This window comes from Pelophylax lessonae, assembly GCF_965119305.1.
Source record: "Pelophylax lessonae genome assembly, chromosome: 7".
NCBI lineage: Eukaryota > Metazoa > Chordata > Amphibia > Anura > Ranidae > Pelophylax > Pelophylax lessonae.
The window spans coordinates 265,411,327-265,437,965 of record NC_138774.1 but is presented as its reverse complement, the minus strand read 5'-3'; the positions used below and the strand labels follow the sequence as shown (position 1 = coordinate 265,437,965).

At 42.6% G+C, this 26,639-nt stretch overlaps 1 protein-coding gene across 4 annotated transcripts in view; it reads right to left on the bottom strand.

Moving 5' to 3' along the window:
- The window catches only part of DENND1A (DENN domain containing 1A), a 1,402,774-nt gene that overhangs the window by 965,513 nt on the left and 410,622 nt on the right, over window positions 1-26,639 (bottom strand). For all 4 annotated transcript variants that reach the window (XM_082262893.1, XM_082262895.1, XM_082262894.1 and 1 more), the window contains exon 4: window positions 8,054-8,103. In XM_082262893.1, the coding sequence (XP_082119019.1) occupies window positions 8,054-8,103 (50 nt within the window). The remainder of the gene's footprint in view (window positions 1-8,053; window positions 8,104-26,639) is intronic.

Genomic DNA, 26,639 nt, shown 5'->3' with positions numbered 1-26,639 from the left:
TTGAACTCTGCTACAAAATCTTCTACAGGTCTCCTTCCTTGTTTTAAAGCCCTCAATTGGGTATCAGCAGTACTCTGCCTATTGGGGTCATCATATAAACTAGCGAGTTCCGCTAGGAATAAAGGATAGGAGTTGAGAAGCTGATAATTTTTCTCAAAGAGAGAGTCTGCCCAGGCCCGTGGATCACCTGTTAAGTATGAAATGACGGTACAGACTTTAATTTGATCAGTAGGGTAAGTACGAGGTTTTAGCAAAAAAAGCAACTGACATGCATTTTTGAATTCACGAAATTTTTTCCGATCACCTGTAAATACTAGAGGAGGGTTTATTTTGGGTTCAGGGGGCTGAGCAGCAGTAAGCTGGGAAAGACGGGTTACCTGCTGTCTCAGAGTCTGATTGTCTTCTTTTACTTCAGTAAGAGCAAGTATTAATGCATTTATTTGTTGTGTTAATTGTGTCACTTGAGTGGGTAATTCTGCTGAATCCATTTTTTTAAGGTTCGTTCAATCTGTAACGCTCCTGCGTTTTTATTGTAAGCTGGATTTGCAGCTGCAGAATCTCCACTCAGTAGTCATGTAGAGATGTGTTGGAATACCAGATCCAACTCTCCAGACTCATCACTGTGGGCCTGTCTGCTTCAGCATACAGATATACACACACTCAATAAGATGTTCCTGGAGTGATAGGATGTATATGATAGTATGGTAGTGATGTGCTGAAGGGACAGGTGTGCAGTGACAGTAATGGTAAGCACTTGATAGTAATGTTCAGGAGAGTAGTAGATGGTAATAGGTAGAATGCAGATAGGTTAGTAATCATGTATGGTAACAGGTGGTAAGGACAGCAGATGACATAGACAGGATAGACTAACCCAGTGCAAGGATAGATGGTAGTAGACTCAAGAGCTAGCAATCTATCTAACAGTGCAGATGGTAGAATTAGTATGCATAGATAGTAACAGTCCTTAATGTGCAGAAGATGATAGTGTAAGTTAGTTATGGAGGATTCCCCTGTGGGGTACTTATCACTAGTAAGGTTTAGTAAGTAGAGGGGTCCAGTAGTGAGGGAGTGATCCGGTAGCGAGATACGGGATCAGTTGCGAGGTTCCGGTCTGTTCCAGGTAAAGGCAAATAGCTGGAGGTTCCGACAGCAAGACAAGGCTTGTGAGCATGTAGACACACATTGAACGAACAACGTGAGAGAGAATGCTGGCGATTGAAATAGCCGCTCAGCGATGACGTCATCCGTCTTAAAGGTGTATGCGTTCCACCTAACTAAAAAGGTGGGACGCAATGTTTGAAAAGGAAAATGGTAAATAAGGGTACCAAAGGTACCAGAATCTTACACCATGAAGAGGTTATCTATACTGTGCCAATCTTAAGTGGCTGAGGCATTCCCTGTCCGAAAGCCGCATGTATACGTGCAGCTGCAGCACATGCCTATTAATGGCCCAGTACAGTGACAGCTTCTTGGTGGGATAGCTCAGGTGAGGTCAGAAAAGAACACAACTGAGCTCATTTATACACTTCTCTCTTTGCCCAGTCCAAGAAACAAACACTTGAAGAATGATCTATGTGGAAAAACATTTGCACAAAGCTTGTAAAATGTTTTAAAGATGCCCAAAAAAACAGCCTATACCAGTTTTTTTAAACCTTTGGCTCTCCAGATGCTGTTGAACTACAATATCCTGCTGTAGGTTGTGGTGGGAATATGAAGTACAATAGAAAGTGCCAGATTGCAACTCTAGCGAAGAGTAAATGATGAGTAATGATAGGATAGCGAAGTAGGTGAATGTCCCTAGGTTCCAGAGGTCGTAATACCCTAAAAAAAAAAAACTGTTATTTGCTTACGTTATATTATAGCAAGGGAAAAAACAGAAAAAAAAAGTGTAAAAAAAAAAAAGTGTAAAAAAAAAAAAAAAAACTCTTGCAAGCTAACAATGACCTTCTCTTTTAAATTTACCATACTATTATTTATGTTTCAGTAAAGAAAGGTAACTGTTTATTCAGTTAAAATTCCAGTAATTCTCATAAGTTCTATTAGTGAGTTAACAATGCTCACTAAAGGATGCGAACCTTTAATGCAAAAAGTTTTGGAGTAGCTCTGTTGGGCATAGTGGTAGAGGGTCTCCCACAAGGGAGCAGAGAGGTAAGGTAGGGAAGCATTATTGAGGATAGAGGTGTAGGAACAGTTCCCAAAATGAATATCAAGGGTAACCAATCCGGAAACTGCTAGTAAGCCATAAGGAAATCCGAAGTCAGATCTTATTGTGAGTCAGATAGAGGGGTAAAATTAAAGAAAGAAAGCAAACTGGGGAAGGAGAAAATCCATCACCTAAGGTTACTAGTAGGAGCGCTTAGAACTCAATTGTGTAGACAGGATAGTTGCCATTTCCGGTCCTATTTCTCAATCTGTCAGTAAATATGTGAAGAATGCTTTGGTTGAGATTTTATTCTGCAAAACAGCAACGTAAAAATGTTTGCCATGCATGCCTTTCGAAAGTAAAGGTTTATTTGGAGCTTCTTTAGCCACTTGCCGACCAGTCACGTTGACTGTACTGCGGCAAAGTGGTTCCTTATCGTCTGGCGACATAGACCTACGTCACCAGACATTCCCCTCTCTCGGCGGTGGTTACTCTCTCTCTCTCATTCCCCTCTCTCTGCAGTTACAGCGGGAGTCGGGCCATGGGAGGAGCGGCGGTAATCAACGTCGCTCTTCCCCGATCGTCGGGGAATCGAGTGTGGAGATCCGCCCGCTAGTGTAAACACAAGCGGGCGGATCTCCTAAGTGACAGACGGTCAGATTGCAGGGTTCAGCATAGCTGAACCTGCGATCTGTCCCTGTGTCACTCAGTCACCTCCCCCCACACACACGTTAGTAAGCACCAGGCATACATTAACCCCTCCCTCTCCAATAAAAATTAACCCCTTCCCTTCCAGTGTCATTTTTACAGTAACAGTGCATATTTATAGCACTGATTACTGTAGTAATGTCACTGGTACCCCCAAAAGTGTCAAAAATGTCAGTCAAGGGTCCGATCTGTCCGCCGTAATGTCGTAGTCCCGCAAAAAAAAAAAAAAAAAAAAAACGCAGAACGCCGCCATTACTCGTTAAAAAAAAAACACCAAAAATTAATAAACGCAATAACTTTTGCGCAAACCAATCAAAATACGCTTATTGCGATTTTTTTTTTACCAAAAATATGAAGCAGAAAACAAATTGGCCAAAAATGATTAAAAAAATTAGATTTTTACATTTGGGGGGGGGGGGGGGGAATTTCATATAAAAAAAATGTGGAAAATACTGCTATTTTTTTTTTTTTTCAAAATTGTTGCTCTTTTTTTGTTTATAGCGCAAAAAGTAAAAATCGCACAGGTGATCAAATACCACCAAAAGAAAGCTCTGTTTGTGGGAATAAAAGGACGTAAATTTTGTTTGGGTACGGCATTGCATGACCGTGCAATTTTCAGTTAAAGTCGCACAGTGCCGAATCGCAAAAAGTGGCCTGGACGTAAGACAGCAAAATCCTTCGGTGGTAAAGTGGTTAGATACCATCACAAAGAGGTCACTGGGTAAAAGTACTTATTTGCCACAGCTAAAGTGTGTTCCTGCTGAGAGCCTCAATACATGTGCCACATCCCGGTATATAATGGAAAAGAGGGAATTCCCCTAGGATTGGGACTTTTTAGGCAACAATTGAAATGTCTTGAACAAGTGATAAATATAATGGATATTTTAATGAAAAAATGCACAAAGAAAGAACATTGAACAAGCAAATATATGCATAAAAACAATTGCAAGCGCAGGTATGTGTGCAATATAACCAGAGAAAACTCAACCAAAAGACCAGGAGATCCGACGCGTTTCGGGGTTCTTGAGACCCCTTCGTCAGGGATAACACTGATGTCCTATCTGTGCAGATGTTCAATGTTCTTTCTTTGTGCATTTTTTCATTAAAATATCCATTATATTTATCACTTGTTCAAGACATTTCAATTGTTGCCTAAAAAGTCCCAATCCTAGGGGAATTCCCTCTTTTCTATTTGCCACAGCTAAAGGCACTTCCTCTTTTGAGGCCAAAAATAATTTATTTTGTTACTACCAGGTTTCAAACTCCAAGAGCAGACCCAATCCAAGGACCCAATTCAACCACAAATCCTTGGAACTTGAATCTCCCAAATCTGCTGACAAGGGACATGTCCACCTTCCAAAGTGGAAGGCGTCAGCTGACCTTTGCAGGAGACCTGCTTAGAAAGCATATTGGGATGCCTTGATGAGAGACTGTTTCCAGGAGCTACAATCTAAAGTTCTCTCTACCTCCTCCCTGCTTCATATTATCCAACCTTTCTGTCTTCACGCAGACTATCAGACCTTCATGCTTTTTTAGCCGATCTTGTGAATCAAGAAGTTATCATCATAGTTCCAACAGTGAATACGTTTTAGGCTTTTTACCCCAACTTTTTAAGTTTCCAAACCAAAAGGGGAATATCCACCCTGTCCTGGATCTTAAAGCCTAAATGTCTTCATTCAGGTTCAAAAATGTTGGATGCAATCCACCAAGTCGGTATTAGCCTCCATCCATCAGGGAGAATTTCTAGCCTAGCTGGATATTAAGGATGCATACTTGAATGTCTCCATCTTTCTAGCACATCAGCAATACCTCTGTTTTGCTAAGTGCGCTTAACATTACCAGTTTGTGGCCCGCTTACTTTGTCTGTCTTCAGTGCCTTGAGTGTTCACCAAGCTACTTTTCCCTGATTGTGGACTATCTGGATGACCTCTTCTTAAGGGAACTGTGCAGACCTAAAAAAGCTTCAGCTGGATTCTGAAATTTTAAAGGTCAGTGTTGGAGCCAACTCATTGCTTTGGAGTATCTGGATCACATTATAGATACTTCCTAAGAAAAACTTCTGACTTTCTCCTCCATGACTAGGACTATACAGTCCAAAAGCCTTGATTCTGCATGAGACTTAGGGGCTTGATGGTAGCTATTTCAAGACAGTTCAGTTTCCTTTCAGACTTCTTCAACTCTAGATTATTGTGGGACAAGTCAGTTCAGTCTCCAGACCAACCAACTAACCTGACACCAAGGACCAAGGTTACGTGGCCTGGTGTCTCAGGGATTCAGCTCTTTCCTCCTGCTGTCTTGGAAGATCCTATCAACAAATGCCATTCTGAAGGGCTGGGTAAGAGTCCTAGACACCTTGTTGGTGCAGGGGACTTGGATACTTAAGGATTCCCTTCTACTGATCTTGATTTTAAACCTCCAAGCAATATCATTGTCCCTATAATGCTGGCGCTCCAGGCTGGAGGGATATCCGATCTAGGTTTAGGCAGACAACACCAAGACAGCAGTATAACATCAATCATCAAGGAGGAGCCTGAGGTCTTGCTATGGCAAGAGAGATAGAAAGTATTATGACCCAGGCAGGAATTATTCCACCCTATTCAGCCAGTCATAAATATGTGGAGGGCCGCCTGGATCAGGTATATTGAAACCCCTTTTTTTTTTTTTTTTTCTTTTACCAGACCTACATTTTCCTCTTGACTAAAGCTGTAAGACTTGCTATACACAACCCCATCCATGCATTGTTTGTATTCACACAGAGTGGCTCTTGCTTCAGTGTAGCTGATCCATGTTCCTTTGCAGCCACTGTGCCTTTTGGGTAGATGGATGCCAACATATACACGTCTTTCAATTTTGTAAATCCTATAGCTACCAGTTCCTCTTGCAGACAACTTATTGCTGTGCCTCACTGAAAATACTGTCTCACCAACTGCTGCTAGCAATTTTTGCAGTATCTCCTCACTGTCCTGCATACTCCTGTGTTTGCAGCACGCAAAGATCTAAAGAGCTACATACTGGTGTAGTATCTATCCATGTACAGGTAGTAGCTTCAGTGAAGCAGAGGGTGCATCAACTGCCAAACAAGTTTCATGTTTATTTCTATTTTTTCAGGGCAGACCTAGGGACTAACTTGGAGTTTTTTCCTTTGTATATTTGAAAGGCAATTGTGTACCCTGTTGTTCTTTCAAACAATTTGTAAATTTGAGCCCCATATCGGGCATGCTTGGAGGGTCTAAATGATCTAAAATGGAGACAGCTTTTAAAAGTATCTAGTCACTAATCTACAGACAATTTTTTTTTCTAGATTCTTTACAGCCACTAATTTATTTTTAATCTGACAAATTATCATTGGTATTTTGAAGAGGTGATCATGCCTGGGGTTTCTACATGGGGGATACTGCAAATTGTGAAATGTATGATGGCCATACATCAGTAGATGTCTGTTGGAAGTTAAGTTCACAAATATGAAAAATTAAACCCATTTTAGCTAACATTTATAGGTAACGTTGATCCAGGGAATAGCGGATTGCCTCTCAGGGGATCGGAAAATTATTTTTTCCCCTGCTACAGCAAATTGGATCATGCCTTGCTGGGGTTTTTCACCTTCCTCTGGATCAACTGTGAGTATAGGATTGTGTATATGGGATTGTATGATTTTCTTTTTTTTAACTATAGGTTGAACTAGATGGACTTTTTCAATGTCTTTTTTCAACCTATGTAACTATTTCAGGATGACGCATTTGAGAAAGGAGGCCGAAATGCGTCATGTGATCAGGCAATTTGCATACTTCCCCAATTCGCTCTACCACACAGGGATTTGTCGGCTTCCTTCTCTGTATTTGGCACTTGCCTTCTGTTGGCTGCCAGAGCAGTTGTAGGGAGGACCACTGAACTGTGCGTTTCTCTCTCCCTGGATTCCAATCTCCTTTTGATCATCCGCAGGTGTAGCCAACAAGTTGTTATAGTTCTCCACTGGGTTCTGACAGTGACAGCAAGATCTCACACTACGCATCGGTGCCTCCTGCCCGCGCTTGGGTGAATTTATCCAGAGATGGGTTGCCATAGATCCAGAGTTTGTTGTGGACATATTAAGGATGGATTTTTCTGCTTGAACCATGTGAGTGCAATCTTGATGTGTGTGTTTATGTCCGCTTAATTAAAGGTTTATTGCACTAGATTGTTTGGAGGGACCTTTCTGGACAATTTTAAGGAACAGCTGCAGATAGAGTGGGAACACCTTTATTGCTGACTTTAGAGTCTATACCTTAATGTGCACAAGGGATATGTTGGTTTTCCATTTTCAGGATGACATCCAGCTTTTTTTATTTTCTGTAAGGTTTGTTGTCACCCTTTTTTTTACAATAAATTGTTGTGGAGTGCTGTGCTAGAGATTGAAAAAGATTCTAAGAGTTTGTCACTCACAAATACCTTGAAAAACAATTAACTAGAATAAAATTAGTCACACCTATGTTTTTGTCTGGTGTAACTGTAAAAGGTAGGACTTGGGGGGTGAATTAATCTGCAGGTATCCATAGAAAATGTATCTACAGGCAGAACGGTGTTTGCCTTGTAGTGGCTGATACATTACTGCCCTGTGCTTTCTCCTGGTGCTAGGCCTCACAGAGTTGGATGAGTTGTCTGACGGGACACTCTCACAATCACTTGTGACAAAAGCTTCATCTTCAGAGGCAGACTCTGCGTCGCTGTTTGAGCATAGTAGGACATATGCTTCTGCAAGTAAATATAGCCTGTGTGGTTGTTTTTTAAGAATACTATAGTCACATAATAGGAGATTACAATGGTAAAAAATATAAAACCCTTTTTTTTATCCAACCTAAAACATTCAGTCACTTACACTGGTACTGACATGAACATTCACACTATAGGCACAAAGCACATACACTTTAATTGAAATCTTGAATCTAGAGATTTTGTCTTCACAAGAATTGCTGTTGCATTACTGAAAATTATAAACAGGTTGGTTAGGAGCAAAAAGGTACTTACTCTGGAAAACAGAAGGGAAAGAGCTCCGGGTGGGCAACAGCAGTGTGATTATATTAGTCCCAAAAATTTTAAGAAAGTTAAATTTTAGAATTTGTCTTTCGTGTGTTAAAATTTTCAGACATTTTCTAGCCACTTATAAATCACAGGTAAACATTTAACACTAAACAGATGATAAAGGTGTAATATTTATAAAGCTTTTACCTGTCTAAAGAGAATGGAAAGCAGAATTTGGGGACGGTATTCAAGACTTCCTGCAAAGAAAAAAAAAAAAGAACTGGTCAGAATCAATACATTGTAAGGCTCTGTTTTAAGGTTATAACTTGATTTGTGGACTGCATAAAATGTTGATAGCATAGATTAACCATATTCAAATCAAATGTTGTTAATATAGTGAATTTAAAGTGATTGTAAAGTCCCCAAAGTTTTTACCTGAAATAAAAAAAGAGACATTTATACTTACCAGCTCTGTGTACTGTGTTTCACAGAGCGGCCCCAAACCTCCTCTTCTGGGATCCCCCGCTGCCGCTCTCCGCTCCTTGTCTTCTGTGTCTGCCCCCATAGTAAGCCACTTGCTATGGGGCAGATATGCAGGCTCGATCCTGAGCCAGACTGTGCATGTACATAGACACAGTGCGGCTCAGCCCAGCCCCATTCTCCCTCCTTACTGGATTTGAAAAAAAAAGCAGCAGGAGCAAAAGTCTCCAGCTGATATCAATCTGCCCTGTGAGACCAAGAAGAAAGATCAGCAATGGGCACAGTGCTGGTGTCATGAATCTGCAGTAATGTTTCATGCCCTGTCTACTTACCTCTCTGGTCTGTGTGTTTAAATAATCTTCTCACAGCATGGCTCCACCCCAGCCTCTTACAGGAAACACTATATTAACCTGCACACTGCAAGCCACCTTTGCCTGAGCAACAATTGTGTGAAGGCTTCCCTGAGTGTTTTTTTGCCGTGTGCCCTACGTCTGATCTCTGTGTACAGACTTTGGCTTGTTCACCGGACCATCCCTGTCTGCTTGTTGCCCAGATCTTCGGCTTGTCCTTATCTTGATTCCAGAGCAGCTGGCAATTTTATGGACTGGGAACTGCATCTTCCATGAAACTTTCCCTTTCGCCCCTCATCACTCCGCTGGTGGTCTCGGCGATTGAAGGCACTGTTTTTCTAGGGTGGCCTATCAGCTTTCAGACCCTCTCTGTAAAGATGACGGTAGGGGTACTCCACTAGGGGTGGATATCCTTTCTTATCCTACCTAAGGCCTCAACCCCTATTGTATTGGGCCTTCCTTGATTACAGCTCCATTCTCCACACGTTGACTGGACTGGGGGTCCCTCTTGCTTCTTGTCTGTCTACTCAAGGTTGCCCCAAAGGAGAGACTTCCTGTTGCCATTACATCATTATCTTCTGCTCTTCCAACTGCATATAGCAATTTCCAGGATGTGTTCTGCAAAAAATCAGCTGAGGTGCTTCCTCCTCACAGGACCGTTGACTGTGCTATTGACCTTGTTCCCAGAGCAACTCTGCCCAAGGGTCATACCTACCCCCTGTCCATCACAGAGACCCAGGCCATGTCGGAGTATGTTGCTGAGAATCTAGAAAAAGGATTCATCTGGAAATCCTGCATTGATTATGGAGACTTGAACACGTTGACAATCAAAAATCGATACCCTTTACCCTTAACCACTTTAACTCCAGCCACTGTGCTGCTACTGCGGCACAGTGGCTCGTTCCCGTCCAGCGACGTAGACCTACGTCGCTGGACTCCTCCCCCTGTAGGCGGCAATACAGGTGTAACGTTACTAAAGGTGATCCTTCAAATACCAGGCTGATGAGATTAATAGGTCCCCTTTTCGGGTATCCTTGAGACTAATGTTTGTCAACATATAAAAATAGAACTATAGGCAAAATACAGACCTAATATGTCATCTGGGCTGCTGATAGATTAATGAATTAAAGTATGCAGAAGCAATAAGTGAGGCAGGGTGGGATATAATAGAAGTTCTCTCCTTCAGCTTGTTGCATCAAAGGGTCTGATAATACCACACATTTTAAGAAAACCAGTTTGCTTTTTTTGGACAATGGGATTAGCTGTGCATAATAATATTTTTTAATGTTTGGTATCGCTACTCCTCCATAGCATTAGGAAAAATAAGTGTTTTTTTTACCTCTGCAGTTTCTATTTCTTCCAAATAAGAGGCTTCTTTGAAATTAGGTCCAATCTTCTTGAGAGACTATGATGGATAATGCCCTATTGCCTTAACAGTTTTAGGAGTAAAGCATGTGTGTCAAACACAAACCTTGCTGACCGAATCCGGCTCTCCAGTCCATTTCATATGCAGGAGAGGTGCCCTCACACCTCCTCTGAAGCTGGGGCACCCCCCTTGTATCTGCCCCCAACATGTCTCAGCAGTCAGCAGCAGAGAGGACAGAACTCCTTCCCTGGACCCTGTACTTCTCAGTGCAGATGAGGAGAGGCTCATCTCTGAACCCCCTGTCTCACTAGTAAGCAGCAGAGAGGACAGGACTACTCCTACAGATCCTGCACCTCTCTATGCAACCGCAACACCGTGTCTCTGAATCCCCTGGTCTCACCCTTCAGGATGATCAGTTTTAGATGTATTTGAATACCCTCCACTAAATAGAGAAAAAACTGCTGGTAAAGTTTTAAAATAATCTCATGGCTTGTAAGAGTAATATTAAAAGTTGGAAAGTACACTTCAAACTACGTTTCTGCAGAAGAGGGATTCTTCACTTTGCCTTTGCAAATTTCACTGTGGGCTAATTAGGTATATGTCTAATTCAGTTTGATTAGGAATGCCCCTGATCATTCAGAAATAAATTACCTATGCCTCTGATAGCCCAAGTATAGACTACAGCAGAGTTCTTAGGGAGTGAAGCTGTACAACACAGAAGGGCTTCAAAGAGGCTACAATCCCTTCCATGGCTTTTATTAAGGTAATTTCAGGGGAAAACAGACTGCCTTTGAAATGTGTTTATGAAGAATTTACTGTACATTATAATAGTTTCTCACTGAATTGTGTAACTGAATAAAAGGCAGATGAAATCCTGCAAACAGAACATGGTGACAAAATGGATTGTAACACATAGAAAATGCATCAAAATACGCAAGTTAAAGAATAAGTGCACTGTCAGACTTTGCTTCCATGTTATCAGCTAATCAATCCCACCCTAAACCTCAACAGATGTACGGTATACTTGCTGAGATCTGACGCTCGCAGCCTGTGGTGGTTGCTGACATCAAGCAAGTCCTTCCCCTCCTGACTGCCCCTGTGCATTATACAGCCCCATAGAGGCCTGTGGGGCATGTCTACCTCTTTGATACAGATGATCAGAAGATATTTATATAGCAGCTGGGGATTCATATTTAAGGTGTGGCATTCTCCCAGGCAGCAGACAAAAGCTAGACAAGTTCCATGAACTTCTATTTAGCTGTAATGCGCAGGCATGGCCAGGAAAGAAGGGACTTGTGGCGCTGGATGTAAACAATACCTGGAGGCGACGACTATCGGATCTGTGAAAGTATACATTTATGGATGGCGAGGATAGGGTTGATTAGCTAAGGACACGGTCAAAAAAGGACAACTGCATTTATATTAAAGTGCAATTATCAACTGCATTTTGAGTAGAATTTGGTTAAGTAATATTAACCACTTCCGGGCCGCCTGCTGCATGCGGCAGGGTGGCCCAGCTGCGCAAAATCATGTGCAAGTGCACGATTTTGTGCACGAGATGTCGAGGGTGCGCACACCACGGAAGCGCCCCCTCCCGCTGTGATTGGACACAGTGGGAGCCAATCAGCAGGTTGCGGCCACTGGGATCCGCCGATCATTCAGTGAAATGTCAGAACGGTGGTCTGCCTATGTAAACAAGGAAGATTGCCATTCTGTAACAGAGGAAGAGAGAGATCTTGTGTTTCAGCTAAACTGAAACACCGATCTCTCTTTTCCTCTAGTGCATCCACTCCTCCCACCCCCCTCTGTTAGAAAGCACTCCCTAGGAACACACTTAACCCCTTGATTGCCTCTGGTGTTAACCCCTTTCCTGCCAGTGTCATTTATACAGTAACAGTGCATTTTTTTTTAACGCTAATTACTGTACTGGTGTCACTGGTCCCGAAAAAGTGTCACTTAGATTTGCCCCTAGCTATGACACAGTCCTGCTAAAAATGACCGATCACCGCCATTACTAGTAAAAACAATAAAAAGTCCATAAATGTATCCCATAGTTTGTAGACGCTATAACTTTTGCGCAAACCAATCAATACACAGGAAAATAGATGAATACTGCTCAGGCAGTTGGAGCTTCACAGCCAGCTATGGGTGCAGGACCTCGGATCGCCACCGCAAACAGGATACAGGAGAAATGGCCGCACACCAAACGATGGCTCAAGATGAAAGGCTTTATTTAACAAGGATGCAAGGTGCAGCAAAATGGTTGATCCATGTTGCTGTACCTTGCATCCTTGTAAACAACTTTACCACTGGTCACAGTGCTGCTACTGCGGCAAAGTGGCTTGTTAACATTTGGCGACGTAGACCTACGTCACCAGACTCTCCCCTCTCTTGGCAGCGCACGCGCGCCACCGGAGGCTCACTCCCGCTGTATTCAGACACAGTGGGAGTCAGGCCAGGGGTGGAGAGGCGGTGGTCACCGCCGCTCTTCCCCGATCGTCTGGGATCAAGTGAGGAAATCCGCCCACTTGTGTAAATAAAGCGGGCAGATCTCCTCTGTGACAGACAGTGACAGATTACAGGATTCAGCATAGATGAACCTGCGATCTGTGTCTCTGTCACACAACCCCCTCCCCCCAAACACGTCAGTAAGCATGAGGCATGCATTTAACCCCTTGATCACCAATAAAGTTAACCCCTTCCCTGCCAGTGTCATTATTACAGTAACAGTGCATATAAATAGCACTGATTACTGTAGTAATGTCACTGGTACCTCCAAAAGTATCAAAAATGTCAGTTAGGGGTCAGATCTGTCCGCCGCAATGTGGCAGTCCCCCAAAAAAAAAAAAAAATCACAGATCGCCGCCATTACTAGTAAAAAAAAAAAAATAAACAATAAAAATTACAAATCTTTTCCGTAGTTAGTAAACGCAATAACCTTTGCGCAAACCAATCAAAATACGCTTATTGTGATTTTTTAACCAAAAATATGTAGCAGAAAACAAATTGGCCTAAAATGTTAAAAAATTTTGATTTTTTTATTTTTTTTGTGGGAATGTTGTATATCAGAATGTAAAAAATATTGTTTTTTTTTTTTTTTTTTTCAAAATTGTCGCTCTTTTTAAAAAAAATAAAATAAAAAAAAAAATCGCACAGGTGAACAAATACCACCAAAAGAAAGCTCTATTTGTGGTGAAAAAAGGACATCAATTTAATTTGGGTACAGCGTCGCACGACCGCACAATTGTCTGTTAAAGTAATGCAGTGCCGAATAGCAAAATATAGCCTGGTCAGGAATGGGGTAAAATCTTAGCAGTTAAAAATACGCTCATTGAGAATTTTTTTGTCAAAGACATGTAGCTGAATACATTTTGGCCTAAATATATGACAAAAATTGAATATATTGCATATTTTTTAACTGTCAAAGTAGGAAATGTCAATTTTTTCGCAAAAATTTTGCTTATTTTTTAATTAATATCGCAAAAAATGAAAAGCGCAGAGGTGATCAAATACCACCAAAAGAAAGCTCTGTTTGTGGGAAAAAAGGGACGTAAATTTTGTTTGGGTATGGCAGTGCATGACCACGCAATTGTCAGTTAAAGTGGCGCAGTGCCAAGTTGCAAAAAGTGGCCAGGACGTTAAGCAGGAAAATCCTCCGGTGGTAAAGTGGTTAAATAAAGCCTTTCATCGTGAGCCATAGTTTGGCAAACCAATCAATATACAATTAATAGGATTTTTTTTTACCAAAAATATGTTGCAGAATACATATTGGCCTAAATTGATGAAAAAATGTAATTTGTATAATTTTTTTATTGGGTATGTTCTATAGCAGAAAGTAAAATAAATATATATATTGTTTTTCAGAATTGTCGCTCTTTTGTTGTTTATAGTGCACAAAATAAAAACAGCACAGGTGATCAAATACCACCAAAAGAAAGTTCTATTTGTGGGGAAAAAAAGATATCAATTTTATATGGGTACAGCGATGCACGACTGCGCAACTGTCAGTTAAAGCAACGCATTGCCGTATCGCAAAAAATGGCCTGGTCATTAGGGGGTAAAACCTTCCGGAGCTGAAGTGGTTAAACACCACAATCCAGTTCCAGAAAACTTCATGAATCATGTCAGCAGCATAAAATGAATAAATACACATGGGCCTATAAACCTAGTGATTTACGCAACACTTTTCTGATTTAGAACAGTCACAATGTTTCCTCTACAGCATGACCAGTTCTGTGAAAGGTTTCAGGGGATGACTGTATTGGTCTGAGAAGCAAAAATAACCAATGAACCCTTTCATTCTAGGGGAATTTTCCTGTAGTCTAAAGTGCATTGCACAACCTGTGACGAGGTGCAATAGTGATTGGCGGCCATAGTGAAAGGTGGTTATCTCTTTCAGGGCTTTGTTCTAAGATAAGTATTTCATATCATGCTAGTATGATATGGATACTAGCACATTATGCCATTGCCTTGCAGGGGATTTTTTTTTTTTTACTTGCTGTGGTTTACTACCGTCTTAAGTTCTGCTCTGGGTACTGAGCCTGGAGGCTTTGTAGAGCCTTGGGTGGGATAAAACTTCCATCCCTAGATCCACATTTTACCCGATAGTCAGATTTCATTATTCGTTTGTGCTGTCCAAGGGCCTTTATATTTGCAAGCTGACTGATAACTGACAGAGCTGGTTCTCTCTTGTGTCCCTGCTCTATGCTGCTAGTCTGCTGCTAGGTGAAAAGTCTGAGTGCTGATAGGACACGTTATAGTCACAATCTGTATGTATAGAGGCTTGGATAAGTCGTTTTTTTTTTGTTTTTATGCTGTTGACTTGCTGCATAAAGCCCTTCTGCACTGAAACTTTTCTGCCTTATAGAACAAACCTGTTTGGACTATTCCTGGGTGTCTTTGCCTCATACATGCTTTACCATTGCCAATACCAGTTGAGCCTGTCCTCCTTATAATCGGAATCAAATTCAGAAGAAAGCAAAATTCACCTATGAGAATCAGTCTTTAATGGAACATGTCAGGACAGAAACAAAAAAATGGATTTTTGTAAGATCTTACCGTAAAATCCTTTTCTCTTAAGTTCATTGACAGACGTAGTCTTCTTGATTCTCAAGAGCTGGGTTATGTTGTCTCCGCAGGAGTAGGACTAGGCAGAAAGACAAAACGTTCTGGCTCCACCTTAGGGGCAGTCCCTGAGGGTATATCCTCCCTCTCTCTGCTACAGGGAATCAGTTCTGTTCTAAAGCAGTAACAGAGAATTTAACCCAACCCAACTCAATGATAGAGGGGCGGGTACTACGTCTGTCAATGAGCTTAAGAGAAAAGGATTTTACGGTAAGATCTTACAAAAATCCATTTTTCTCTATCGCTCATTGACAGACGTAGTCTTCTTGATTCTCAAGAGCTGGGACATCCAGAAGCAGTGCCACAAATGAGGGGTGGGATTGACAAAAATCAAAATCCAATCTAGAAGGCCCAACCGGTGCCAAACTAGAAGTTTTAAAGGCTCATTATAAACAAAGAATGAGACTCAAAAGAAAAATTTCCAACGGAAAAAACCCTCGAGGCAGACCACTGGTCTCCTCAAATGGCGGCCTGCAAAACCTTGTGGCCAAACACGGCATCAGATGATGCCATTACATCAACTTTATAATGTTTTGTAAAGGTATGCACCGACGACCAGGTAGCCGCCTTGCACACCTGGACCACTGACGCCTGATGGCGAAAGGCCCATGACGCACTAAGTGCCCGAGTGGAGTGCGCCTTAACAGGGAACGGGGGCTCCCGACCCTTAATAGAATAAGCCTGTACCACCGTCTGTCTGATCCATTTGGAAATGGTCGCGGCAGATGCAGGCAACCCCTTTTTGGGTCCATCCGGGATCAAAAAAAGTGAATCCGTCTTGCGAAACGAGTCTGTCGTTTTTAAGTATACCCTGATCGCCCGGACCACATCCAAGGAGTGTAAAGCAAACTCCGGAGGATGACTGGGCTTAGGACACAGGGAAGGTAATACAATTTCTTCATTCAGATGAAATTCTGAAACCACTTTTGGTAGGAAGGATGGATTCGGACGAAGAACCACCTTATCTCTATGAACCACCAGATATGGGGAACGACAAGATAAAGCGGCCAGTTCTGACACCCTGCGTGCAGAAGTGATAGCCACCAAGAAGGCCACCTTCTGGGACAACGTAGGTAGAGGAATCTCCCTAATATCTTCAAAGGGAGGTTTCTGAAGAACCGACAATACTAAATTAAGATCCCAGGGTGGTAATGGCGCGCGCACTGGCGGAGCCAGATGTCGCACCCCCTGGATGAAATTCCGCACCAAGGAATGAGTAGCCAAAGGCTTCTGAAAGAAGATAGCTAAAGCTGAGACCTGACCCTTGATAGTGCTCAAGGCCAGTTTCTGCTCAACCCCTTGTTGCAGAAAAGCTAATATTCGACTAACCGAATAAGACCGTGGACGGAACCCCAAAGGTTCACACCATGCAATGTAGGACTTCCATGTGCGATGATAAATCTTTCTGGAAGTCGCTTTCCTTGCTTCAACTAGAGTAGGAATAACTGAAGCTGACAATCCCTTGTCCTTCAGCACCTGGGTCTCAATAGCCAGGCCGTTAAAGCCAGCGATCGTAAAGCAGGATGGAAGATCGGTCCCTGAGACAGTAGGTCCTCCCTGAGAGGAAGTCTCCACGGGACGTCCGCCACCAGTCTGACCACGTCGGCGTACCAAGCTCGACGAGGCCAGTCCGGAGCTACCAGAATTACTGGAATTCCTTCCTCCTCTATCCTGCGAAGAAGTCTTGGCAGTAACGCGAGAGGAGGGAAGGCATACATTAGCTGGTATTGCCCCCACGGGGCGATCAGTGCGTCTGCGGTCTCTGCTAGAGGATCGCGGGAGCGAGCCACGAATCTCTGTACTTTCCTGTTGAATCGTGATGCCAACAGATCCACATCCGGGGTGCCCCACCGTAGGCACAACTGGTGGAAAACGTCTGGATGGAGGGACCATTCCCCCTGATCCAGAGTCTGACGGCTGAGATAATCTGCCTGCCAATTCTCCACCCCCGGAATGAACACCACAGAGATAGCTGGAACAAATCGTTCCGCCCAGCGAAGAATGCAAGCCACTTCTTTGGCCGCTCGGACACTCTTGGTGCCCCCCTGGTGATTGACATAAGCCACGGCCGTGGCATTGTCCGACTGGATCCGAACCGGGCTGCCCTGGAGCTGCTCGGTCCAGTGAATCAGACAAAGTCTGATCGCTCTCAGTTCCAATACATTAATCGGCAACCTGGATTCTTCCGGGGACCAAAGTCCCTGGACAGATAACTGACCGAGAATTCCTCCCCATCCGGATAGACTGGCATCCGTGGTCACTATCGTCCAATATATTGGCAGAAATGACTTTCCCTGGCTGAGCATCGGAGACCGAAGCCACCAGACCAGAGACTCTCTGGTCTGTTTGCTCAATCGGATCTGATTGTCCAGGGATTCCGGATTCCGATTCCATCTGAGAAGAATCTCTTGCTGAAGAATTCGGGTATGGGACTGGGCAAATGGGACTGCTTCGAAGGAAGCCACCATCAACCCCAGAACCCTCATGCAAGTCCGAAGGGAAGACCAGCTGTTGGATAGTAACAACTGGACTGCTGATTGAATCTTTCGGAGTTTCCCTACCGGAAGGAAAACTCTTGTCCTGACTGTGTCTAGAATTAGACCCAGATATTCGAGCCTCTGGGTGGGAACCAGAAATGACTTTTGCTGGTTCACCAGCCACCCGAATTCCTGTAAAGAAATCATAGTAATTTCTATGTTTTGTAGCAAGGTCTGAGGAGACTCTGCATGAAGCAGAAGATCGTCTAGGTAACCAAGAATCGATATGCCTCCCACAAGTGTCGCCCAGTCCGGCGTTTTTGCTTGAAGATCTCACAGGAAAAAAACACTGGAGAAAAACTACCTAAAAAATGTTTTTTCTAAAGAAAAAAATCTTGCCAGGACCAAAAGATCCCAGCAAGGAACTTAGGTCCTTACTCCTGACTAGACAGAAAAAAACTGATTCCCTGTAGCAGAGAGAGGGAGGATATACCCTCAGGGACTGCCCCTAAGGTGGAGCCAGAACGTTTTGTCTTTCTGCCTAGTCCTACTCCTGCGGAGACAACATAACCCAGCTCTTGAGAATCAAGAAGACTACGTCTGTCAATGAGCGATAGAGAAAGCTGCCACTGCTCACTTGTTTATGCAGGTGCTTACTACAGAGCTGCCATTTTTTTTCCTTGTTCACTGCTTCGTGTTGGGAAACACGAGATGCACAATACTCTTCTGGGTCTGTGATTGACCAAGTAGTGAAGGAAAAATGAATATGGCAGCTACAAATTTCTATCCTGGCAGGTTTCCTTTCAAGTGCATTCAGAGGAAAAAGGATCGAGTTTAAGATGTGTTTGTGTCTGGCGTGTCTACAGCACATCTGCGATGGTGGTTGTGATGCTTTTGATTTTAATGCATTTGATCAGCAGTTGTGACTTGTAAATAAAGTTTGATTATACAAGGTGTAGTAGATGCATGTCAAAATCCAAGCTCTGTGTTTGCCATGTGTTTACAATGTGAGGCCATTAACAGAAATACAAGAAGAATTGCATCTGGAATGTAGTAAAACAGGCTGCATCTAGAAATTGTGTAACAGTGCAAATTCCACTGAACACACGTTTACTGTACACCGTACGATCCAATTCAAGTTTCAACCTTTGCAATCAAAACAATTTCAAAAGGATTTACAAATGCATTTAAAAATGTAAATCCCATGTAACTGTTGAGGAAGAAGCACCAGGAGGATGGTAGAGGGGGGGTCTACATTTCCCTAGGATGTGCATCTATGTCCACTGAAAGCAATGGACAGATCGGTTTGGCCAGGAAAGAGCATACCTCTGAAAAAGAAGAAAACAAGGAGGGAGGAAGCAACAACATGGTGCTCTAAAGAGAAATGCTGTGAGAGAGATGATTTGCAAGTAAAAACTTAAATTTTTAGGGAGATTGTGATGTACGCTATATTGGAATGCCTGCCTTGACACGCACATGATCTTTAATGGCATTTCAATCTTAGTCCGTAGGGTTCAATATTGAGTTGGCCCACCTTTTGTAGCTGTAACAGCTTCAACTCTTCTGGGAAGGCTGTCCACAAGGTTTAGGAGAGTGTCTATGGGAATGTTTGACCAATCTTCCAGAAGCGCAATTTTGAGGTGAGGCACTCGTGTGGTCGAGAAGGCCTGGCTCACATTCTCCACTCTAATTCATTCCAAAGCTGTTCTATCTGGTTGAGGTAGGCCAGTCTGGTATGTGCAGGCCAGTCAAGTTCCTCCACCCCAAACCCCATCATCCATGACTTTATGGACCTTGCTTTGTGTACTGGTCCAAATCATTGGGTGGAGGGGGGGGGGATTATGGTGTGTATTTGTTATTCAGGGGTTGGACTTGGCCCCTTAGTTCCAACTGAAGGGAATTCTTAAAGTGTCTGCATACCAAGACATTTTGAACAATTTCAGGCTCCCAACATTCTGGGAACAGTTTGGGGTCAGCCCCTTCCTGATCCAACATGACTGCGCACCAGTGCACAAAGTAAGGTCCATTAAGACATGGATGAGCAAGTTTAGGATAGAGAAACTTGACTGCCCTGCACAGAGTCCTGACCTCAACCCGATAGAACACCTTTGGGATAAATTAGAGTGGAGACTGAGAGCCAGGACTTCACGTCCCCACCAGACTGGGATGCCATTAAAGTGGCGTCCCAATACTTTTGGTAATATAGTGTACATAGAGATTCATTTTTTTTTATTGCTTTGGACATGATGCTTAATGTAATTCTGGAAATGTCAAGAGAGATAATTTAATTGCATTTAGTTCCAGAATGTTGATGGGAAGTTTCCTAGTTCCAAGGCAGAATTGGAGCATCACCATGTCAGGGAGAACTTTGTCTGGACAGAAGCATTATGCAATCCAAGAGTTGGATTTTTTTTCTTTTGTTTGATGTCGTGACTATGTTTGATTGAAGAGAAACTGGCTTCTTTTGTGAAATAATTAACTGTATTAGATTGCCTTTGACGTACGCTGACATCCAGTGGCGGTTTTGAACAAACACAACATATTTACTTGATGCTACCATTCCCAAGGTCCTCCCCTTGTGTTTAGTGTTAGTTTTGTCTCAAATGTTAGAAATAACCTCCCGCCACTTCTAAAAACTCTTATTTAGAGTGTAGGTAATGAAACTACTATACAAAAAACAAAACAAAAAGGCTGCTCCCCAATAGTGTAGGGAATACCTAAACAGTAAACCAATAAAAGCGTGAGGGAGCACTAAAATACAAACACTAATGATATACTGTGAAAGAATTGACAAAGTGCAAAATGCAATAAACCATTCAGTCAAATTAGTGACAATGTGAAAAGTTCTTAGAAATAAAGTCAGGCTTCCTGATGATGTCAGACGATGAAACGTACGTCAAGGCGTAGATTACCAGTCAAGTCACTTCCGGTTTTCACCAATCGGCCAGTGGAACGCTAACCGGCTTCCTCAATCTATGAGAGTTATCCCAGTTCTGGGGAGGGCACTTTACAAAGCAGCTTTTTACTTGTTTAGTATTTGTGAGAAATAAACAATATTACACGATCTACGGGTCCTTTCACACGGCCGCTCCGTGTGAAAGGTCCGCTGCGGGACTTTTTTTTTTCCACGGAGCGGATGACATTTCTGTCATCTGCTCCGTGTGCCCGCATATCATCCCATCCGTTTGCGGATGATATGCGGACATAATGTAAGTATATGGCACTGCGGATGTCCCAGCTCCCTTGTGCCTGTGGTTGGCCATTGCTAAGTGAGGAGATCCCAGTGGGGTACTCATGGAATGGAGCCCTGATTGGATGAAATTCTCTGTGTCCAGGTACAGGGAGCTGGGTCATTATTCCAGATCCTGGAAGCCCAAGACAATAAGCAGTCAGATCTTGATGAAAGCATCACTTTGGTAGTGAACAAGTACTTTTTGGTAGTGAACAAGCACATAGCAGTCGTGTGAAACGCGTCTACTGTCCTACCCTGCTGTACCTTGTACCACTTATGTGAATAAAGAACTTTTCTTCCTTGGATTCCGTGGTGGTGTGCGACCATTTTCTTCTTTCATGAAAGCATCACTGAAAAAAAAACCTGAATGGTTCAAACAATACTTCTCCAGAGGAAAACCGTGTCATCACCTGAGAAGATTATTCAAAATTTGAGTCTCAGAGTTTTTTTTTTTTTGCCAGTGTCCAGACGCATGAAGGTAGCCTGCATATAACCCATGGTTCAAGAATACAAGTCCTGTGTCCTGTATTGTACAATTAAAGTGGAACTTCACTCTCTCAATCATTCTCGACTATTTTAAATCCCTACGCTGCTGGGCTTAGTAAATAAATAGGAAAGTATGTCATATTGACTTGTTTTAAATATTTTTTTTTTAACATTTCTTCAGTTGCTTCCTGGTTTCCAGACCTAGACAAATGATGTCATACATCCCATGAATCTTTAAAAGGGGAGTAGGGCTTTTCTCAGATAAGCACACTCTCCTGCCTGCATGCCTGAGCTAAGGGCAGATAGCTACCAGGAAATAAATGCTATATCAGGGATCTTCAAACTACGGCCCTCCAGCTGTTGCAGAACTACAAGTCCAATGAGGCATTGTAAAACTCTGGACATTCACAGACATGGCTAGGCATGATGGAAATTGTAGTTCCTGAACAACTGGAGGGCCATAGTTTGAAGACCCCTGTGCTACATCAAGCATTTGCCATTACTCAAGATGGTCATGGCCAGAAATGCTAGGGGATGTTTTTCTATGTTTTTTCTCAGCAAAATAAAGCATGGAGACATGCATGAACGGGTGAGTTTGCTCTGAATATTAAAAATGAATTAAATTGCATTTTTGGTTTATAGTGGCCAGATGCAGTATAGTTCCGCTTTCAGAAAAAACAAATTGAATAAACACTTTCAATGCCAAGTTGCGCTTTCCAAAGCAAGCAAAGTCCTTTCTTGTATTAACAGAGGCATGGACTCCAGAGAGAGAGATATCATTTTGCCGCTGTACAAATCATTAGTAAGACCTCATCTGAAGTGTGCAGTTCAGTTTTGGGCACCAGTTCTTAGAAAGGATGTCGGGGAGCTGGAGAAAGTGCAGAGAAGAACAACCAAACTGATAAGAGGCATGGAGGAGCTCAGCTATGAGAAAAGATTAGAGGAACTGAATTTATTCTCTCTTGAGAAGAGGAGATTAAGGGGGATATGATCAACATGTGTAAATACATAAGGGGTCCATATAGTGAACTTGGTGTTGAGTTGTTCACTTTAAGGTCAACACAGAGGACAAGGGGGCATTCTTGACGTCTAGAAGAAAACAGATTTTGTCTCCAAATACGGAAAGGTTTCTTCACCGTAAGAGCTGTGAAAATGTGGAATAGACTCCCTCCAGAGGTGGTCCTGGCCAGCTCAGTAGATTGCTTTAAAAAAGGTCTGGATTGTTTCCTAGGTGTAAATAATATAAGTGGGTACTAATATTTATAGGTAAAGTTGATCCAGGGAATATCAGATTGCCTCTCGGGGGATCAGGAAGGAATTTTTTTCCCCTGCTGTAGCAAACTGGATCATGCTTTGCTGGGGTTTTTTTTGCCTTCCTCTGGATCAACTGCGGGTATAGGATTGTGTATATGGGATTGTATGGTTGGGTTTTTATTACTGTTTTTTTTTTTTTATTGGTTGAGCCAGATGGACTTGTGTCTTTTTTTCAACCTAACTATGTAAAAAAAAAAAAAAAAAAAGCGCAATACTTAAAGCATACAATCACCATAAATCTCATATAGTTGTACAGATACATTAAACATCTTTTAAATTGAGTTTTTATACACTGAAAGACATAGAATAAAGACGAAAACATTGTAAAAAAGCCATAAGAAAAGGTCAGGGAATAAATAGAAGAGTCAATCTGCATCATTAAAATATACATTTCTATTACACGTGCAGGTGTGAAATCACAAACACAAGAAGGGCTGTATCACACAATTAGAAATTAATCAGAATAGCAGGCATAAGGAATCTGCTGAGAGCTAGTGCCCCTCTAGGGAGAGTTACCAGCCACAGCATATGGGGTATGGGAAACTGAACCAAGCCTATGCAACTACCAATGCTGCTTGCTGCCTGTTACCTAGAAACCAGTGCTCTGGGAATGCAGTGCACATCAGCAGAGCAATGTGTCAGAGAACACAGAGCAAGTGACAACAGTGCTTCTAACAATATCAAAGTGCCACACTCATCTCCACTGTGTCTTTCATATCTATTGTTCCTGACCACAGAAACACTAGATATTAAGAAACCAGAGACACAAACAGATGCTGGATGTGTAGCTTACAAAAGGAACACAATCATGACATAACTGACTAATATCTTTCTAATAAATCCCTTTTAGAAGGAAATACAATATTTGCCAGTCTTTCTCCTTTCACATTTTAAACTTAAACTACCATAATTTATTAAATTGTAGAAAGGGAAAATGTTTTTGTTGGGCTTGTAGAGTTTAGATCTAAAACAGAATTTTTCAAGGGTGTGTTCCATGAAGAGAACATCTTACCAGTTGCTATGGACAAATGGCTCTACTTTTATAGAATAAATATAGAATTAACACATGACTAACAAATGCCAGAACGCCTTATGTGTCTGAGAAAATCCGTGCAGCACTTTGAGTTCTTCTGACTCTGACCGGGTTCACTGACTTCAATTTTGATTTTTTTTTCTTTTTTTGCTTCTTGGATAGACTTAAAATGAGCATTTCTATCTGTTGACCCCACAGGGGGAAAATAAACCTTACACTGGTACAGAGGACTCCAACGATAATAGAAACCTGACAGAGGTTCTTACTAGGAATAGACCGATATGTTTTTTTCAGGGCAGATACCGATATTTTGGTCACAACGTATCGGTATCGGCCGATACGGGCCGATATTTTGTATATTTAAAGTTTTGAAAAATAAAGACAATTTTTTTACATAAATCTGGTACTGAACATGTTAATTTGTGTTTAATGCTTAATGGCTGGCTTGCTGGCACCCTGTGGTGGGTGGCTGGCTGTCTGGCACCCTGTGGTGGGTGGCTGGCTGGCTGGCACCCTGTGGTGGGTGGCTGGTTGGCACCCTGTGGTGGGTGGCTGGTTGGCACCCTGTGGTAGGTGGGTGGCTGGCACAGGGGCTGTGGGTGGCTGGCACAGGGCCTGGGGGTGGTTCGCTGGCTGGTACAGGGCCTGGGGGTGGTTCGCTGGCTGGTACAGGGCCTGGTTCGCTGACTGGTACAGGGCCTGGGGGTGGCTGGCTGGCTGGCTCGCTGGTACAGGGCCTTTGGATGTGGGTGGCTGGCATCGGGCTGCAGTGGGTGGATGTTTGACTGTGATACACTCCCCTGAGACTAGTCCGACTCCAGACGAGGCTGTCCAAGGCGAGGGAAGCGGCCTAAGAATGCAGAATGACGTCACAAAAATATCGGCAATATCGGCCAGTTCCAGGGCTGATACCGATATATCGGGGAAAGTGCATATCGGCCCCGCCGATAATCGCTCTGTCCCTAGTTCTTACCCTTCTCCGTTTTACTAAAAAAAGGTGTTATGTTGCAATCTGTGTTCCTACTTGAGAGGTTTCCTATCATTTTGCTATCGACAGAAAGTGAGGAAAGCAAACTACACATAAAAATCTGAAGGAAATGCTGTCCATTGGGCATAGTCTCAGAGCAGAGTGACACCTTTAATATATTTTATCTACATTACAATAGCAAGAAAAATCTCTATGTGACAAGCAATAATGTTCAAACTTGCATTATGTGTACAAATATGGGCTAGCATGCTTAAAATGCTATGGTTTTTGGTCCAAAAACCATAGCAGTATATTAAACTATGACTCATGGTTCCTTTGCCGGTGGAAAGGATTGAGGGCCTGAATGAGATAATGTACATTGAAAGTCTTTTGGTTATAGACTGATATTCTAAAGACAAGTTTCGATAATATGTATGCAGCCTGGATAGTATACAAGGAATCCCAACAATTTAATGACCCAGTTGTTCCATCTTCACACAGCTCTCCCTGAGGCCATTTGACACCATAGCCATTACTGACTATGCATGATCTAATGCCTAGCGTGTACATTACCTATGCCCATATAAATTGAAAAATACACAGAGGATTGTCTCTTAATTCTTGTTTCCTACAACCCCCCTTTTCCCCATTTTGCTATAGATATACTTCATCCCCAACTCATCACCCATTTAACATTGCCCCTAACCCACACCAATTCTACAGTTTCGAAAACGGAGTGCTCCTAATGCAGGTCTTTCCCTTTTTCTCTTGGACACATTGGCACAATATTACTCTGCCTTGGCCCTTTCTCCTACCAACTAACTGAACATGTCCAAGTGTCTTCGGCTTTTACACTTCAAAAAATTTACTGTTAGTTTGAAAGAAAGTACAGCTTACAAAACCTGGACAAGCAGAACCTTAGACAATTATGTAGAGAAATCTGATGGGGAAAAAAAAATTGAAAAACAGCTGCAGGCACCCCACCCCTCCAAATAAAAAATAAAAAATAGTAAAATACATGAAAAGGTGGTATTATGTAAGCAAAGAGATGCCCCTATTTTTCCAAGCCTATTATATTGGTTTCAGTGTAATTGTCCCCTTTACACTAGTGATCTACCGATATTGTTTTTTAGTGCCGATACCAATATTTTGGACATCGGATATCGGTATCGGCCAAAATTTCCGGACATTTAAAAAATGTTTATTTTTTATTTTTCACAGGTACAGTTGTGGAGGGATTTGGGGGTCTAAAAGACCCCAAATCCCTCCTCTGCACTTAAAAGCATTCAAAGCAGCCAAGTTTGGCTGTTTTGAATGTGGTCATTTTTTTGATTCTGACGCCGAATACCCGGAAGTGATGTCTTGATGTTTTTACATGGAGAACCGATCAGAGCCGAATGCGGCTTTGATTGGGTCTTCTCTTTGGCAGCCGTGGAGGTAGGATGCCCAGGTCTCCTCCCGCTCCTCGTAATGACAGCCAATCGGCTTCTCGGCCGCATCGGTTGTCATTACAAGACAGCCAACCATTGGCTATGGACTCCGGTACCGGGGTGATGCCTCTAGCTGCAGGCATCACTCCGGTACAGCACTTTCCTGGAATATCGGCAATATAGGTAACCTCAGGGGCGGATTCCGATATATCGGGGAAAGTGCATATCGGCATTGCCAATAATCGGTTGATCCCTACTTTACACTGTCAGAGTTGAAACCCCATCCCACTTCCATAACTGGAGGCTTTTACATTGACTATCGATCTGTCTAAGGGATTCCACACTGATCACCAATGCCCCTAATATGATGGCGATCACTGTAAATACCCAAATTTTTTAGAGTTTAATGGGAAAGGGGCCACTATTAACTGGTTAAGTGGGAGAAAGGTCCTATTTCTTGGCTTTCAGTGGGAAAAAGGTTGCAATCAATGGCGCTCAGCAGAAAAAGACCCCCTATTTGTAGATGTTTTGTTC